The sequence below is a fragment of the Ictidomys tridecemlineatus genome, chromosome 2 (genome assembly GCF_052094955.1).
Source record: "Ictidomys tridecemlineatus isolate mIctTri1 chromosome 2, mIctTri1.hap1, whole genome shotgun sequence".
Classification (NCBI taxonomy): domain Eukaryota; kingdom Metazoa; phylum Chordata; class Mammalia; order Rodentia; family Sciuridae; genus Ictidomys; species Ictidomys tridecemlineatus.
The window spans coordinates 64,745,076-64,764,722 of NC_135478.1; the positions used below are offsets into that span (position 1 = coordinate 64,745,076).

Below are 19,647 nucleotides of genomic sequence, written 5' to 3' on the forward strand. Positions count from 1 at the left end.
CCTCAATCAATAAATGGGCAAAGGGACTGAACAGACACTTCACAGAAGAAGAGATATGATTGAGCAACAAATATATGGAAAAACGTTCAACATCTCTAGCAATTAGAGAAATGCAAATCAAAACTACACTGAGATTTCATCTCATTCCAGTCAGAATGGCAATTATCAATTATCAAAAATATCAGTAACAATAAATGTTGGTGAGGAGGTGGGGAAAAGGTACACTGATACATTTCTGGTGAGAATGCAAATTGGTACAACCACTCTGCAAAGCAGTATGGAGATTCCTCAGAAAACTTGAAATGGAAACACATTTGACACAGTTATCCTACTCCTTAGCATATACCCAAAGGTCTTAAAATCAGCATACTACAGCGACACAGCCACATCAATTTTTAGAGCAACTTAATTCACAATAGGTAAATTATGGACCCAACCTAAATGCTCTTCAACAGATGAAGAAAAAAAAAAGTGGTATATATACACAATGGAATATTACTCAGCCATAAAGAAGAATGAAATTGTGGCATTTGCTGGTAAATGCATGGAACTGGAGACAATCATGCCAAGTGAAATAAGTCAGTCCCCAAAAAGCAAAGGCCAAATGTTCTGATATGAGGATACTAACACACAATAAGCGAGGAGGGGAAGAATAGAGGTTCATTTGATTAGACAAAGGGGGATGAAGGGAAGAGAGGGGGGATGGGAATAGGAAAGACAGTAAAATAAATCAGATACAACTTTCCTATGTTCATATATGAATACATGATATACTCCATGTATGTATGTCAAAATACATTTTACTGTCATGTATAACTAAAAAGAACAAATACAAAATTTTAAAAACCCCTCAGTTCTCTGTTCATTTCCAATCTGTCTAGACTTTTTCTTGTTTTAGGCAAGAAAAAAGTGGGAAGTGTTTTAGGGAAGGTATTTCTTGCAGCTCTTCACATCTTGGAGCTGAAACCTATTCAACCACATTGAACCTACAAAAATAATGTCAGTTTCCAAAATTTCAACCTAATAGATGCTGGCCTAGTCCTGGATAGCGTACCTTGCCAAACATGGGAAAAGTAGCTGTGCATTACTCCACACAAAACTCACTGGGAATTGATACCTGCATGGTAATGATCTTCAAATTTGAGTGGGCATCAGAATCACCAAGAGGACTTGTTAAAATACAGGTGGCTGGATTCCTTTTCAGAGTTTCTAATTTAGTAATTCTAAGGGAAGGCCCAAGAAATTTCACTTCTACCAAGTTCTCTATGGTGATACTGAAATCAGAGTTTTAAGATGAGGCCAGATTCTCTGCTTCTGTTGGTGGATAGAGTTTGTTCTAACTTCAGATCTCTGCAGCTGAAATAGCCTGCTCTAGTGTTAGGAGCTACACACAGCAGGAGATACCTACCAGGGTCAGCAGCCTGAGGGTTGCAGCCTGTAAAGTTGGATTTTTCCTGATACACAGCTCTTAGTGTCACAGCAAACACAGTGACTCTGTGTCAATTTCCTTCTGTGTTCCTGTCTTGCAATCTTGAAGAATGAAATCCATGGGCAATCACAGAACAGAAAAGCAAATAGAGTAGGATTTATTTAATGAGAAAAGATAGAACCCTGGCAATGTGGGAGGGGACCTGGAAGCAGGATACTGTTTTGGTGTGCTTAGGGGTTTATATAGGTTTTGGATATGAACATCAATCTAAATCTATGTAAAACAGGCATTGAAAAAAATACCAAAATCATTGGTAAAAATCTACCTAAAATAGCTGGGCATGGTGGTGCATGCCTGTAATCCCAGTGGGTCGGGAGGCTGAGGCAGAAGGATCGTGAGTTCTAAGCCAGCCTCAGCAATTTAGCAAGCCCCTAAGCAACTTAGCAAGACCCTGTCTCAAAATAAAAAATAGAGCCAGAGCCAGGTGCAGTAGTGCACACCTATAATCCGAATGGCTTGGGAGGCTGAGACCGGGGAATTGTGAGTTCAAAGCCAACCTCAGGAACTGCAAGGCACTAAGCAACTCAGTAAGACCCCATCTCTAAATAAAATACAAAATAGGGCTGGAGATGTGGCTCAGTGGTTGAGTGCCCCTGAGTTCAATCCCTGGTACAAACAACAACAACAACAAAATGATGTAAAATAGGCATTGAAAAAGTACAAAAACCATTGGTCAAAATCTATTCAGAACAGACATTGAAAATAGCACCAAGGCTCTGGAACAAAGGAGTTGTTTCCACAGGTGAGCATCATTTTTTTTTTATATTTGAAGAAGGCCTTAATGATGCCCATTAATCCCTTTATCAGTTAGCTTTCTGTAGTGGTTGAATGACGCCCATTATCCTGACAGCCTGATAATTCTACTATCTATTCTATCCTCATTCAATACTAATGCTGTTCTTCCAGGAATCACACTGGCAAGAACTACTTCCCAGTGGCTTGTCTTGGAGGCACAGGACTCAGGGATATGTTTCATTTATTCATCACTTTGAGGACAGATGGTCAGCCCTGAGAAGTAGTAATTAGGTTTTCATCTGACATCAAGAGAAGGGTCAAGCGTCAACAAAGAATTTTATTCCAGAATAAATCTAAAAGAAAATAAAGCTTTATGTTTTAACACAGAGGTAGCCACAGTTTCCCAATACTAGATGACCATCTTCAAGACAATGATATACAGACCTTGGGAGCTTGTTTTCTAGAACTATGTTGATGCCAAAAGCATTCTCCTTAGGGTCCAGGTATTGGCTGAGACTCCAGTACAAGTGCAGTGCCTCTGAAGCTTCTCTTCAAGTCTGTTCCTTTTGTCATAGATCTTCCCTAATGTTCTAGTTGTGTGCTAGTTTTAGTAAAAATAAAACTGGGCTGCTCAAATTTATAGAATGAATTCCATTTGGCATCAGTCATAATTATCAATTCATCTATTCAGTCAAATATCTATCTAGTGGTTATTGTCTGTCAATGTCTTAGGTGTTGGGGATACAGCAGTGAAGTCACTATCCTCATTGTGTTTCATTCAAAGAGGAGAGACAGAAAACAGATTGAATGTATATTAAGTATTGAATAAGAATAGTAAATGGGGGCTGGGGATGTGGCTCAGGCGGTAGCACGCTCGCCTGGCATGCGTGTGGCTGGGGTTCGATCCTCAGCACCACATACAAACAAAGATGTTGTGTTCGCTGAGAACTAAAAAATAAATATTAAAATTATCTTTAAAAAACTAAAATAAATAAAAAAAAGAATAGTGAATGGTCAGCAATAAGAAGTGCTGGGTCCAGATTGAGGTTTTCTTCAAATGCAGAAACCACACTGTGAGCCTAAGCAGTAGAAATGTTAATGAGTATCTTCAAGGCCTATTTCAAATGTAAAAGATCTTGAGGCTCACCTGTGGGAAAACTCCTGCCAACTCCTTTGTCCCAGATGGGAGGGGGAAGAACCCAGAAGGGAATTACAGGAAGGAGTAAACCTCAGGCTAAAGGACACAATTGAATCTTGAAACTTTTTCAATGACTGTTTAACATAGATTTTGCTCCAAGCTCTTCCCAAAACAATATAGCCCCTAAACCAGCACACCAAAAAGGGTTTTTCTGCTACCAGTCCCCTCCTGCTCTTCTTTAAGTAAATCCTACTCACTTTACTCTTCCCTTCTGTTATTGTCCATGGATTTTATTCTTCAAATTTGGGAGATAAGACCCCAGAAGAAAATTGGCAAAGCTATGAATCTAGTCTCATCTCAAAACTCTGGTTTCAGTATGAAACAAAGTATTGATATGGGGAGAATTGTGCTGGATTGCTGCTCAAGTTGCATTTATTTAAGGTGTTAGGAAAATCCTTTCTAAGGAGGTGACATTTCACCAGTAACCAGCCAGAAGGAAGAGATCCACACCTGACACTCCCTGAGGCTTAAAGCAAACTTTAAAGAAAGATGGGTGGTTACTCACTTTTGTATACTGATGTGCATTAAACCATGTTTATAATTGGGCATACTTATGACCCACTTCTAGGAATTATCTTAAGGACAAACCAGAAATGTGAGCAAAAAGATTCATGCCCAAAGATGTTCATGGCAGATTTACTTATAAAAGAAAAAAAAATCAAAATTATTGAAAAATGCCCTTTCTTCCTTCCTGAACATTTCCACCCTCATGGCTCCACTGGGCACCTCCCCCCTCTGATTCCAAAGCCTTAAAAAACTTCTCTGTGATCATGTTTTCATTTACAAAGACTTGCCTGTTTACTCAACTACTTCTCCCTTCTTGGCTCTGAGCTCGGAGAGCAAGCCTACCTTGCTATGAAGCATTTAGTACCTATCATGCATTTGGCACATCATAAGAACTCTATACCTAAAAAAAAGAACTCTATACATGCTTGATCAAAGATTGGCTTAATATCATCTGACATATCTATAGGTGGAATACTATATAGCCATCAGAAATCTTATTACTGAAAAAGGACAATGAGAAGCTAATATCACGAATAAAAATAAAACTATATATACCGAATGACCTTGATTATTAGAGACCCAAACAGTTAAAGGCAGTTTCTGACTGAGATTGGGATCATTCCTGTCTTCTCTTTATATTTTCTGTTTTGTACTTTGGGCACAATATAATAGTAGCTTCACAATCAGAAAAAAATTGAACAAGTGACTGTGTTCTACATTTGAACTTTCTGTATACATCACTCTGGTCAACTAGATGTTTTTAAAAGATGAGAGATTCATTGGTAAGGCTCTTGTTAATAGGCCCATCCTCAGCAATGTGAGGTGTCTGCTATTGACATGAAAGTTGTCACTCTGTTTTGTCTTATCATCCTATCCCAGATTCTCAACACTAGATATATTGCTATGAGAGTAGATAAAATCTACCTCCAGGCCTGAAGCTCCCTTTGATATGGCTCCCTCTTTCAATCCAGGTCCTTCTCATTTCAGATTCACTTCCTCCAAGGAGATCACCCTGATTGAGAAAAAACAATAACATTTTCCAAGTCCCCCTCCCAGGACTCAGGCAGGGGGATGGGTGGCCCTTTCATACAAGTATCTAAAATACCTATTCATCTGTCTCCTTTCAGTATTCAATGGCAGAGCTTCAGCCCCAGCTAAATTATTGGTTCTCCAATTGAGTCTAAGAAATAATCATGAAGCTTAAAAAGAATTATTCCCATTTCTTAAGACAACTGTTTTTCTTTGGGGGAAATAATCCTGGAAATGTTATTATTTCTTCATGGTTTTTGTTTGTAATCCCAGTGGCTCAAGAGGATGAGGCAGGAGGATCACAAGTTCAAAACCATCCTCAGCAACTTAGTGATGCCCTGAGCAGCTTAATGAGACCCTGTTTAAAAATAAAAAGTATTAAGGCTGGGGATGTAGCTCAATGGGTAAAGCACCCCTGAGTTCATCCTCAGTACCAAAAGAATTGGTTTGCAAACCCCTTAAAACTTATGAAAATATAAACAAAATTTGCACTTTCAAGGCACCATTCTATCACAGAGCTCAAAGCTTGCTAATAAAATTTAATTTTCTGGAGAACTAGGAACATAGATGAAGGTTATTCTATAAGTTAATTAAACTTATTATACTACCCTTTAAAGAAATGGCACCATGAAACTGGTTCATCAGGAATTTAGCTTTTCTTTTTTTCCTCCTCAGAAAACTCTATCTATGACCTACTAGACCACCTTGTTCTATTATTTGGTTGAAATAAGTCATCACCTATTGCTCTAACAAGAAAAAAGGAACAGCACATTTTACTTTGAATTCCAAATTCATGAACATGATAAATACATACTGCTGTTTGCATGAAGGGGCTGCCTCTGTGACCACTTCGCTTTGTAAAAGAGTGAAAAGGCATGAAATAAACCCCCCTCTGGGAAACCTGCATGCTCTGCATGGGTTCTTGTTGGCTTCAGGAGTCACCTAAGCTGCATGGGTTGGGAACCAAGCCTCAGTGACCCTAAGGACGGAACAAGGAAACAGGCAAGGTTCATCCCTTTAAGAGACTTGATCCCCCTTTCAGTCCTTTTGCCACTGACATTTATTTATGGATGGGAGGGTTTTCTCTGCCTTAGCCCTTAACAAACCAAGTTTGGGAATAGCAGCTCAGTTCCCAGCCCTGGTCCTAAGAACCTAGCTTTCCCTCTGTTGGATGCCAAAATCAACCATGCTAAACATCCATCACCCATGCATGTGTCTCTTTGTTCTGTTTCTCATTTGTACAAAATCAAAGGGAAATGCTTTTCACCAAGCCCTCTTGGTGCTGAAACATCTTAATATTAATCTGTGAAAGAAACAACTAGAGGAACAAACCTTAATCTTGGTGTGTGTGTGGGGGTTAGGACCATAATGACCCCAGGTTACAATAAAAAGCCTCTGTGACACCTGAGGATTATTTTTATACAGACCATGGCAACTCTGAACAATAAATTATACACCCTGCAGTTTTCCCATCAAGGAGCTGCTTATGAAAAGAAATAAACCTTGCCATTACTAACCAGAGATACACATGTGATGATAGATACAGGATGTCCTTATGGCAGAAAATGAATCATGTACTTGTGTGTGCTCCTAGAGGGCCTTACATGAATAAAAGTGGCTTTACACAATTATTTGAATAATGATAATTTAATGATTTTTTACACTAAAAAAGAATGAAAACCTAACTAGCATTTTCTGCTTAGATAGGAATGTAAAATTGAACAATTTAAAAAATGGAATTCATAGGCACAGATTTTTAATGGGTTATTTCATGTCTTCTAAGGACATTTCTATAAGAGTAATCAAATTGTGTAAGATGGAGAAAAAGGGTTTATGTTCCAAGAAACCATTCCTCTTGGGCCATGACAGCTTTGAACAAAAATATTTTCACAAAATTTCATTTTAATCATCTTCTTTTACAAAGCACAATACTTAAGACTTTTCTAAATACAACTTTAGAAAATTAAGCAAAAAAATAATCTCCATAGATGCTTGGTTGAGTCCATGCTGAATGCAAAAGAATTTTTTTTTCAAAAGTGATACTTTCAAGCTTTTCAATATTCTTGATGGGTCCATTTTGCCAAGAGTAAAGATGGTGGCTGTGTGGGCAGTGGCTCATACAGTTCCATGATGCAGAATCCTCTTGCTCGTTAGCCCAAGGGGCAGTAATGAAGCTGGATATGCCAACTTCTCTTTCTACAATCGCTTCTCCCTCTCTTTATCCAAAGGAAGCCAATGGCCTCTGTGAGAATACATCAGCTCTCTACATTCCAAGTTGCTAGTGCCCCATGAGGGTGCCCCAAAATCTCAATTTAATTACTAACATTCCTATTCTGTATACACATTATATAAAACTATATCATCAGGGATTTTCTTGATGAGTAAATGAAAAATTCAAACATTGAAGAACCCAATCCTCTTTCTTATATTAGGTGGTGGGGAATCTCTGAAGGCTTCAAGTTTAATGCAGAAAAACTTAGAACAGTCAAGGGGTACAGGAATGTTTTACGCTGCCATGAGAAACTTGGTGCTTCTGGCTGCGAGCACACTGAGACCAAGACTGCTAAAAAGGCAATATATCCAGACATGGGAATAAAGGGTGTGAGGTTTCTTTCTTTACACACTCCCTTTCCTTAACTGTGTCCCTTCCTGCTCAGGAAGACCAGGGCATTGGGGCTTTGTAAATACTGAGAGGAAAGTAATGGCCTCAATAAGAATGGATGAGTATCCAGGCAAGAGCAAGGCAAGGGAAGGGAGAGAGAAAGAGAAAGGAAGAGATATTTATGTGTTATACTTCCAATGATGAATAATGTGAGTTTTTGCATCATTCCTTCACTGTTATCAATTTGCATTTATCACAGCTATGTAAAATCTGTTAATGTTTCGTAGTTTCACTATAAAACTCAGGAATTAGGCAAAGCAGCTGCTTAGAAACACATCAAACATCTTTGGGGGCCATTAAGGGACCACATCCTCCATCTCTACCCCTGAACAATTGTGCAATACAGTATGCCCCTTATTTTCAGCTAAGGATGTAAAACAGTTACATATTCTAAGGCTGAACTGTTCATGTGCTACAAAGATAAAGCAGATAAGCAAACATCACTTTCCTTAGGAAGGAAAAAGCAATTCCATAAATGCAAGAAAGATCCAATGGCTATACTTCAACAAGACCCTCCCTCCCATTCTCTTGGACTTGAGGAAGGGGTTACAAGTGAGCAAGGCAAATGACATTATGTGAATACAGTTTAAACAATAACACACACAGATAACCCAGTGCAGGAAATAATACAACTTTCCCCCCCTTGTTTTCATTTGCATTTTACTTTTATTTATTTTTGCTTTAATAATGCATATTCTGTTCACGCAAAAGGTGCAAAGGACAGGAAGCAGGGGTTTAACTTGGCTGATGAAAAATCAAGCAGGGATGACATTTCTAGTTTCATGAACAACCTAAAAGTAGGAGGAACTGAAAAAGTCACAGCTGGTACCACAGAGCCCAACTTCTCAGCTATCTCCTCTTAGGACCTTTGGCTAGGGTGAGAGAAGCTGTGAAGACAGTGGCCTCTAGTGGACTTAGATAAGTGGCAGATTTTTCTTTCTTTCTTACTTTTTTTTTTCTTTTTTTTGAATCATGGTAGCTGCATCACAAAAGCTCCAATCAAGAGGGTGGTAAAAAGAAGGCACAGATCATTGCAAATACCAGATTTCTCTCTCTCTCTCTCTCTCTCTCTCTCTCTCTCTCTCTCTCTCTCTCTCTCTCCCTCTCTCTCTCTCTCTCTCTCTCTTTTTTGTAAATATAAAATCATATATAAGCTAAAATTTCTCTTAGGGTGGCGGGGTCTGCTGGCAGGGGAAGGGATGGGTTGGATCTAAAATTGCATATGTAATAGAATCCTAAAGGGAAACACAAAGCGAGGCAGCTTTCACCTGAAGCCAAAGAATAAGACACTCACTTCTGACTAGGTGTAGTACAAACACTAGGGTCATCAGTGACAAAACATGATTAAAAACTCATAAAATTATAAAGCTTGTAAACGAATAATCTGAAGTTACATTTTATTAATGGAAAATATCATCAAAATAGTACCACTATGGCCTAAACTGCCTGAGTTTTCGTTTCGCATGAGATCTCAAGGTAGAAAAGCCTGTAGCACAATTTGCTCTAAGTCACAACCAGTGCCAGACCCAGGACTACACCATGGGGAAGATTCTCCTCTTGGATGGAATTTGTGTTGTGCTATCAAGACTTTTGTGCTAATCTTTCAAACAGGGACATGTTGAGGCAAACCTTTAATCTTTTGGCACAAGATTATTTTGGCTGGGGCAGAAAATTTGAGTCTTGGACTCAGGATGAATAATGAGACATCTCAGTTATCAAGTATTCATTTTGATTGAAGAGCTTTCTTTATGTCATTCACTTCCATCTATAAAAGGAAAAAAGAATCAAACAAAATTATAATGAATTGGCTGCTTTCATAAAAGTTGAAGACAATCAACCTGCTCAGTGGAAAGAAAATAATCAACCTGAAAATTTCAAAGGTGAAATGATATCTGAATGCAGAATCAATGACAGTGCTAGAAATGACATAAGCCTTAATAACAGGTACACAGGCACAATGCACTAGGAACAAAGTAGATGTTTTAATTCTTAGGTTACTTGGATCCAAAGTTTGTCAAAAGCAGCAAGGATTCCAGTTTCCTGACACACTGGACCATCTTACGGTGTCAGAAGACAGCTGTGATTGGCCCAAGGGGGTATGTGTAAGCACCTCCAAAGTCATGGTGAGTTTACCTATCCTTTCTTTGAATAGCATGTGTCTTCATCACTAAGGGCAACAACTAGATGAAAGTTGAGCATTGACCTTTGGTCAACTGGAATGCCCACATACTCTCCATCATTTGGTCATGGCATAGTTGAATCAGAGGCTAGAGCAGGACAGAGCTCAGATACCCTGGCAGGACTGATGTGACCACCAGAGAGAAGTAAAGAGATGAAGAGGAAGTGCCAAGTATGGACAGCTACTGTCTCTGAAGTCCCAGTGACCGTATGATGGAAGCCAGATGGCAACGGGGCCTCCCCAGCTCCATGTCCTCTGGTAGGTACTATGATGAAGTCTTCTGGAAACCAGAGGGAGTTTTTCAGAGAGGAGACATTTAAGATAAATTCCACACGAGAAGCCTCACTGGGGGTATGTTTACTGATGTTTCCCTTCCCCAAGACCTATGGAATCCAGGGAAGGTTGGGTAGTAAGACTATACAATTCTAAGAAGATTGTCACAAAAAGTGCCTCTAAATCTGCAGAAAAGTAACAATCATTTATTTTAAAAATAAGGCCCTGATGGACCCACCTGCAACCGAGGCCGGATTTTCTTCTCTTCATCCAACTCTGAAAGTAACTGCTTAATCTCTCGTCTGAAAAGCAGACAGACGGCAATGGAATTAAACAAAAGCCCAATAAGAGACAAGAAACATCTTATTATCATTAAATCCATTTGTTCCTTTTACAAAGAAAATGTGGACCAGATTTTCTTTGCATTATTATTGCTTAAGATTTGTTTCAGACAGAAAGGCTTGACATTATTTTGGGGCCACCAAAATATACAGCCTTCCAATGGTAGGTCTAGAAATGATCTTTGAGATTCCTTAGTCCAACCTTCTCCCAAAAGGAGAAGATGGGGAAACTGAGGCCCAGAGTGCCTAGCCTGACTTGCCCAAAAAACAGACTCCAGGTATCCAGGCTCATATTCTGTCCTCTTCCCTCTAATTATTCCTTTGTAACAGAATACTGGTCTTCAAATATAATTACAAAATACCACTCCATCTCTACTTCCTTCATTTTCTACAGAGTTTTAAATGAATAAAAAGTAACAAGTATGTTTTCACCAAGTTTTACAAAATCCTACAAATAGTAAGATTCAAAAACTTGGAGGTGAAATAACTGAATAAACAATGTGGCAAGCATGTTGGAAAGAAAGCAGACCTGAGTAGGATACATGGCCTATACCTTTTCCAACCTTAAACAATGAAGTAGAACAAAACCAATCATCTTGCAAAGTCATGGCTCTATACATGGGATACTGCAACCATCCAAACACTGGTCTGAGAGCTATGTCCTTTTTAAGATATCAAACACTTAATTTTATATGTACATTTCCATGAGCTGGGTTGAAAACAGCACAGTAACAGTGATACTGCATCTGCTCATTTCAGGTAAATATCACAATGGTCACTGTACTTTTAACAGTACCCCAGCACGGCTGTAACACATTATCTGACATTAACCAGTTGTGACTCACTGCTGTACTTATTCAAGTACACATTATGTATCCATATCTCAGTGGGAACCACCTAGGGCTTAGGAAAGAAGTAGAAGGTGAGATCCTAAATGAATGGCCTAATCTTAGGAAGACCATGTCAGGCAAAGCTAAGTCTGGGTAGGGGAAGTTAGCTGGAGAAATTGGTCCAAAGAAAATGGCTCAGCCTTAAATTAATAAAAGTGGGTCTAGAAGGAAAAAGGAAGATGGGGAGTTGATGAAGAAAAGCCAGGGAAGAGTATGGAAGGTGAGCTTGCCTCTGAACACAGAGCACATTTGGGGATGGGGAGAGGTGGCTATTCACAGACTGCAAAGCATTTCAGCCATGTACATAGTAGCTCCCAGGCATCTCTCATAGGGTACAATGGGCCAAAACCTCGGATACAGGAAAGTCTGACAACCAATGCTCTGGGATGTCTTGGGGCCATGGGGTCATTGCTAGGCAAGGGACACACATTGTCTGGACATGAATGGGGCTTTGGGTACCCAAACCTGTAACCTCCAGAGCCAGATAGGAGCTGGGAACTTTACGGAGTTAGGGACAGCCTGGCTGGTCTTAGGAGACTCTCTTAAGTACCAACCTGCCAGTTCTTGATATTTATTGGATGAGTCTCCACTGGGCAGGAAGTTAGTCCAAAAGGCCCCAATTTCAACTGACATTACCCAACCTAAGTGGAACAGAACCTACTTAAAGTCACATTGCTCAAAGTGAGGGCTTTTGCCAGCCCCAGACTCCCTCCGAAGGGTGTGATTTCAGGTGTCTGGCCACATTTGCCCATGCATTTCCTGGTCACAAGGTAGCCAGGCACCAGGGGACACATTGGGCTGACCCACTAGGCTGCAATGCATACTCACGAGTCTGCTTTTCCCTCTGCTAGAGTGCTATGCTCTTCGCAATCCTGGATCATTTTTTAAAATCCTACTTGGAAATGCTTCCTTGAGATGCCTGCCCCAGTTCCCTCAAGAAAGAGCAAACTGATCTCTTCTGAGCCTCAGTTGCCTCAGATAAGTGCCCCTATATCTAATCCTTCTACCAGCTTTGTCATTGCAAACAGCATCCTGGGTGATACTGATATATGACACTTTTTTTGCTCACAGGTCTCTCTCCCCATCCAAGTTCTCCCTGAGGATGAGAGATGTGGCAAGAGAGTCTGTGTAGGCACACACGGAGAAAGTCCCCTCCATCTCATAGTAAAAACATCTTGCTAAGTGAGAAGTCTCAGGTTTAATATTCCCTATATCCTCATATGTCATGGTTCCTCATACAGGCAAACTACTTCATCTGGCAGCTAAGTGAAGAAGTTGCAATTTTTCTGATGCTAGAGGAAAATCTGGCTGTTGGGCTTATTTAATAAGTGGTATATGTACTGCTATAGTTTGCATCTTGAATGTTTCCCAAAGGCCCATGGGTTAAAGGCTTGGTTACCAGCCTGTGGTACTACTGGGAGGGGGTGGAATCTTTTGGAGGTGGGGTCTAATGGAAGGAAGTTAGGTCATTGGGGGTATGCCCTTGAAGGAGATACTGGGACCCTGGCCAACTCTTTTCTTTTGCTTTCTGGATGCCATGAGGTGAGCAGTTTCTTCCATCACATAATGTCATCATGTACTTCCTTGCCACAGGCCTGAAGGCAATGGGACCAAACAACCATGAACTGAAACCTTTGAAACTATGAGCTAAAATAATTCTTTCCTCTTTCTTTTAATTTTACTTTTTAAAATATTTTTGTTAGATATTGATGGACCTTTATTTTTACTCATTTATTTATATGCAGCCTAAGAATCGAACCTAGTGCCTCATACATGCTAGGCAAGTGCTCTACCACTGAGCCACACTTCAGCCCCAAGCCTTTCCTGTGTTAAGGCTGATTTTCTCAGGTATTTTGTCACAGTGATAGAAAGCTGACTAACACAGAAATACTGTATTTTATAGGGGATTTCAAGAATTTTCTTTTTAGGAACCTGCTAAGGGTATCAGTCCTTGCCACAAACTCATTCTGTATACCCCATGGCCAGCCTATGCCCTGCCTACACACAGTAGACTGAACATAAAAACACACAGCATAACTTAAGTATAAATTAAGCCTCTTGGGGTTCACACACACTCCAACCACTGCTGCCATCATCAGGGGGAGATCTGGCTCACTCTTTGGGGCAGGATAGGACCCAGACTTTCAGACCCAGGTCCTGGCCTAGTGGAGGGCCATCTAGAAGCCATGTGCAAAGGGTCTCTGGGCACTCACTTCTGCTGGTCCTTCATGGTCTCAATGATGCTCCTTAGCTCGCGGACCTGTGTCCTTAGCTCCTCCACAGCCGCCTCGCTGCTGGCTACAGGCTCCATCTTTGGTTTTCCTTCTGTGCTGAACAGAGATGGGGAGTTGGCTCTGTGTCCAGCTGTTCCCAAAGAGGACGACAGTGGGGAGGATGCCACCGAGGACAGAGAGGCTGGTCCGCCGCCGCCTGCTGCCATGGTCCCTGGCTTGGGCGGCAGGGATGCCTTGTTGTCAGACACCTGTGATGAGGGAAGGTGAAGAGGCTTCAAAGAAAGGGATTTGTGAACTGCATCTCCTTGTTCTGGTGAGTGAGACCTTCCTTCAACATCCCTGTTCCCACTTCCTTCTGCACACTTCACTTGTTTATTCCTTCATCCAGAAGCCACTAAGGGCTGATTTGGTGCAGGCCTGTCCCCAACCTGAGTGGGGGAATATGGTCTTCTTTATGGATAGATAATTTCTTACTGGTTTCATATACAATATAGAGATACCCAATTGCTTTCCAGGTTCCACAAACTTTGAAAGTGAGGAAGACATTCGCCTGAGAAACCAGTGGAGTGCAGACAGACAAACAAATCAGTACACTGCAGATGAGGGGGAAGACTGCACAAGAAAGAGGAAGCACAGAGAGGTCCAGAAATTCATTTAAGGGGCAACCATCCCAGAAGGAAAGCAGCAGGAAGGAGCAGCTGACAGCCCCATATTGGAGGGGGCAGAAGAAAGAAGAGATGGTTGGAGAACGAAGATGTAGGAGGAGAGAAGGTCCTAGAAAAAGCCTTTCTTGTCTACACACAAGAAAGCAAAGTGCATTCATGCTTAGTAGGTCACAGGGTGCAGGAGAGAGCTAGGGAGAGAGAACAAAGCTGGGGAGGGAGAAGGTGCTGGCTGAAAGGGAGAAAATGACTGGAGCCTGCTAAAGATTGCTGTGGACACAGAAGGGCCCAAGGGATGGCAGGAGCTGGAGAAAACTGCTGGGAGACTCACACAATGGAAACCAGGAATAGTAAAGGTCTGACCTGGATAGTAGCCAAAAGGAATAGACAGATGTGGTAAAGTCAAGCACATCTAACAAAGCACCTGGTGTTGGGGTGGGTAGTAGGAGAGGCTGATGGAGTCCCAGTCCTCACAGAGGATATGCCCCTTGACCAGGGAGATGAGATACAGCCCAGAGGGTAAAAGAGGAAGTATGGATCAAGGGCCACACGTGGGGAGGGAAGAACCAGGTATCAAGGTTGTATCTTTCATAGAAGGAAGAGCCCGTAGAAAGCCCAGATAATTATTTCTCTTTTAGACACATCGAATTTTAGGAGCCTGAGTGAGGGATGGACACAAGGGGATGGGTCTGGTAGACACAGCCAGCAACTAAAAGACTGAGTTGGGGTAAAGGGAGTAGAAGCCATGGGGGCAGATAAGACAGAGTTAGAAGAGAAGAGGCCCAATGGTGAAACCTAGGGAATGCCCAAGGTGAACAGGCAAGGAGAGAAGGGAGAGAGAACCCTTGACAACTGTGAAGAGTAGCAAGAGAGGGGATGAAGCAAGATCAGTAGAGGGACCTGGATGATGGAAATCCCCCGGAGAAGTTTCTGGAAGGGGAAAAAATGATTGAACAGTGCTAAAGAGTGCTGAGAGGAAAACAGGAGAGCCCATTTGGTAGTGCAAGGGAGACAGTAGCACAATGAAGGAGATTAGCTTCTGAACGGGAGGCGAGAAGTTCTGGCCAGCAAATTGAGGATTCTTCCCAGAAATGTGTTTGAAAAAGGAAGATAGGGTGGAGGGAGGAGGGCATAAACTTGTTCAGAAGCCTCAGGAGGAGACATGTTAAAGGAAAGGTTTTGCTTGTTTTCAGATATGGCTAAGACTATGAGCTGCGTGATATCTGGGGGGAAGAGTCAATGGAGGGTCAGGCTGAACATGGAGGAGAGAGGTGGGGGAAGCCTGATGGAAAAGTGTCCTGAGAAAGCCAGGAGGGCACAGGACCTGGTACAGTCTTGGGAAGGTGAGGAGAGGAGAGAGGCACCTGGAAGGTCCAGGGTGAAGACACTGGCAAAGGGAAGTGAGTTGGTAGGCAGGTGGGGAGGAAGCAAAGTAAAGGAATAGGATGTTGGTAAGTGATAGAGCAGAAGCTGAGGCTGCTGGTGAAGCTTGGCACCATAGCCACGGGACTCCCTCCAACAGCAGGCACCCAGCCGGCCACCCCAGGGCATGTGCCAAGAAGGGGCTTGGCTGGCATAGCAGTGAGGACGTAGAGTCTGGATTCAGGCTGTGCTAGAGGCAGAGACTGGAAAGAGTGAGCCAAAGCAGATGGGCCATCATTCCCAGCCTCTCTGCTCGCCTTTTCTCTGCCAAGTTACCATTGAGGAAAAGTGCTCTCTGCTGCCAGGCAGAGTGATCCGCCAGCCCGTGCTTTGTTGTTAGTAGGAGTTATAGTACGAGGGAAGAGGAACTGACATTTATGGAGTGCTGATCACATGCCGGACGTCAGCTCTACAATTTAAACAGGGATTAACTGGCACAAGCATTTCACCAAGCAGGAAACTGAGGTTTAGAGAGCTGGATGGGTAATTCCCCAAGTCTCACAGCTAATCACTGGCAGAACTAGGATTCAAGTCTGAAGATTTGTGCTGTCCTATTATTATTTTTTTGTTAACTACCTATTCTTGGGCTCATGCCTTCTCCCATTTCCCATCTTGCATCCTTTCGTACTTCTCCCGACCTACCAGATATTCAAGAATATCTGAAGTCAATGAATATTGACTTCAGATATTCTTGAATCAATGCTTCTTTTGGCATTTCCTGTATGACTGGCTCTCATGGCCCATTTCAACTAACAAGTGTTTTTAAAGTTCTCACAGAGTATAGATCACCACACTCCCTGATAAAATTAGTTCAAGTGGAATTTCTAGAAGCATTGAAAAATGCAACCTGACAACTCCAGGGAAGTGAAATAGGCTAATGGAATAGAATTGCAAATCAGAAACACAAAAGCCATTATCCACCACTAGATGTCACTGTAAAGACACCCCAGGGATGTCAGAGAAAACCAGAAAAAAAAAAAAAAAGGGGGGTTGGTGATGGTGGTGGGCTCTAAATCCAATTTCAGTACATAGAATTCTTTATAAAGAAAGAATGCTTTGGTTTTGTGGATAGTTAAAATTGATCTGTCTTATAGGATCATGTTTTGCTTACTGTAACAGATTTTAAGGAAAAAAATACATGTAAATTCTTAAATCTATGAAAAAGTGGTTAAGTGCCTCTAGGTTCAATCCCTGTACTCCCCCCCCCAAAAAAAAAATCCATGAGAAGAAAAATCTCACATAATCTTTGACTTCTTGGGCTATTTCCTGCTTCAAAAGACTAGTTCTCTACTTTTAGACAGTAAGAGATTGCTAATGTTCTGAGAAAATAATCCCAAATGACTGTTTTTTTTTTAAAGTAACAGAAAAAGGAATTTTTAAATCTTGGTTTATATTCATAGGCAGAACAGAGATTGTATAGGGTGCTTACTCTTCAAAAGTTGAATGGAGTAGCTAACAATGTCTTTTTGTGTGTGTGATTCTGGGGATGGAACCCTGAGCCTTGTGTATTCTAGGCAGATGCTCTACCACTGAGTTACACTCTCAGCTATCCCTCTTTTTTTGAGTCGAGGTCTTGCTATGTTGCCCATGCTGGCCTCCAACTCTGAGGCTTAAGTGATCTTCCTGTCATAGCTTCCCAAGATCCTAATACTACAGGCACATTCCACTGTGCCTAGCTATGTCATCTTCTTTATTTCTCACAAATAATTTAGTGTCCTTACTAATCCCTGGGATCCCTGGGCATGCAATGCATTAAAATATTTTAGATTATAAATGTATTCTAGAACATGAATCAAATCAGCTTTAAGAGGCCATATTATGGCTGGGTACAATGGTGCACGCCTGTAATCCCAGTGGCTTGAGAGGCCGAGACAGAAGGATCACGAGTTCAAAACCAGACTTAGAAACTAAGTGAGGCACTAAGCAACTCAGTGAGACCTTGTCTCTAAATAAAATACAAAATAGGGTTGGGGTTGTGGTTCAGTAGTCAAGTGCCCCTAAATTCAATCCCTGCTACAAAAAAAAAGAGACCCTATATGAACTTCTAATTATAATTTTTGGCCAGCTCTGAACATAAAAGATAAGATCTGTAAGAAGAAGAACACAACATTTAATATTTACTGTAGTCTCTCTAGAAACATGAAGGCTTTTAAAGTTGTTTTGGTTGTAAGGGCATTTGTGATTGTGTGTGTATGACAATTTGAAAAGGGGTTCTGCTACAAGAGAAAATGTAGTAAATAAATCGCTGAATTTGAGCTCACTGATTCTGCCCAGTTGGGACACTTTGTGCAACATGCCTCAGAGACTTTGATGACTATAGTAATCACTGTTACTAAAGAATGACAAAACCTGCAACTGTCTGTTTATCCTGCTTTGGTTTATAACCCATTGTTAGTGCATGCATGAAAGGGCAGGGACACCTCACCCTGGCTGGTCATTCACTTGGGATATGGTAACAGTCTTTGATGTCTTCTTTGACACGTCTACTCCTCTGTGCACAAGCGAAATGTGTTCCTCTTTATCTTCTTCGGGACTTGGGGAGTCAAAGATATTGGGGCTTGAAAGGGAGGACTGGATAAAGCCAAAAGAAAATGCTTTTGTCAGAATCATACCTTAGCTGACAGCTTTTGTTAATATGATGCTGTATGCTTTTCAAAGCACTTGACACTTCTATTTTCTCTGTCTCTCCACTAAAACCCTGTGAGGCAGAGAGTGCTAATATCTGTGTACAAGAGATAATAAGAGCTGATTATTGGCAGGTCTGAGACCAAGAAACAAGATTTCCTAAGCCAGGATCTCTACCCCAATGCCAATCAATCACTTCATCCACACAAGCAGCCATTGTCCATCTTTTCCTGCTCCCTCCTTTCTCCAAACATTTGCTACTGTGTGTCCAGCACAGAGCTAGATACTGTAGACTTAATGGTGACATGGCATACACAATCCCTGCCCTCACAAGGCTCTCAGCCTGGTGGGGAAGAACCCACAGTCAACAGAAGGCTGCCTCTCATGCTTCTCTCCTCCATCTTTTCTTATTCTTTTCCTCAACCCTTTATCAGGTTCACTAAATGTACTACACTGAAGTGCCCTAAAAGACTTATCTGAGAGGAGACCATTTCTAAAGGCAAGGGACCGCCAGGCCTGTGGTCCTGAGTTATGGTTTGAAGGTGTCTCCCAAAAGCTCCTTTGTTAATACAGGAAGATTCAGAGGTTAAAAAAAAGATTAGATCATGAGAGCTATGACCTAATCAGTCTATCCTAGTTTGAAGATACTGACTGGGTGGTTAACTGTAGGCAGATGGGCTGTGACTGGAGGAGGCAGGTTACTGGGACATGCTCTGCAAGGGTGCATCTCCCTATAGTCCCTCTACTTCCTTTCTACCATGAGATGAACTTTCTTCTGCTGCTTTTCCACCATGATGCTCTTCTTCACCTTGGGCCTAGAACAATGAAGCCGGTCCACCATGGACTAAACCTCTAAAACCATGAGCCAAAATGAAGTTTCCCTCCTCTAAGTTGTTCTTATTGGGTTTGTCACAGTGATGAAAAACTGACTAACACATCTGGTGAGCAGAGTTTCTGCAGGCCTTGAGCACAGCCCTGCCTGCTAGCACAACAAGCCCATTTCTTCTTTGGTAGCTGCAGCTAAATCTTTGCCCTCATTACTGTCACCAGTTGTTATCCATTTTGAAGTCTGTATTTACTAAAGTATGTTTATAGAATGGAGCATCTTTGGGTAAAATATGAGACGACATCCCCTGCCCTTTCTGCCTCATTGTGAGGATCACTGTGAAGATCAAAAAGCAGGTGAATGGGGGCCAATTCACCAGAATTCACTTAGTTAGAAATGATTCTTGAGCTAGAATTAGTCTATTTTAGAACAAAGCAAATGAAAATAAAAATTCCCATAGCAAGGAATTTTTTTAAAATAAAGAATCTTCCAGAGATATCTTGAGGTGAGCTCATATTCAGCCTTATCCCTCTGCCTTCTATCCCTGTGGTAAAAAAATTCCTTTTCAGAATCAC

At 41.4% G+C, this 19,647-nt stretch overlaps 1 protein-coding gene across 1 annotated transcript in view; it reads right to left on the minus strand.

Moving 5' to 3' along the window:
• Positions 1–9,343: 9,343 nt before the first annotated feature.
• Positions 9,344–19,647, minus strand: part of LOC144368123 (SH3 domain-containing kinase-binding protein 1-like) — a 41,754-nt gene continuing 31,450 nt past the window's right edge. Inside the window, exons 4-7 of the mRNA XM_078026696.1 lie at positions 18,064–18,192; positions 13,517–13,785; positions 10,311–10,374; positions 9,344–9,385 (exon numbers count right to left, since the gene is read on the minus strand). Of these exons, the coding sequence (XP_077882822.1) occupies positions 9,344–9,385; positions 10,311–10,374; positions 13,517–13,785; positions 18,064–18,192 (504 nt within the window). The remainder of the gene's footprint in view (positions 9,386–10,310; positions 10,375–13,516; positions 13,786–18,063; positions 18,193–19,647) is intronic.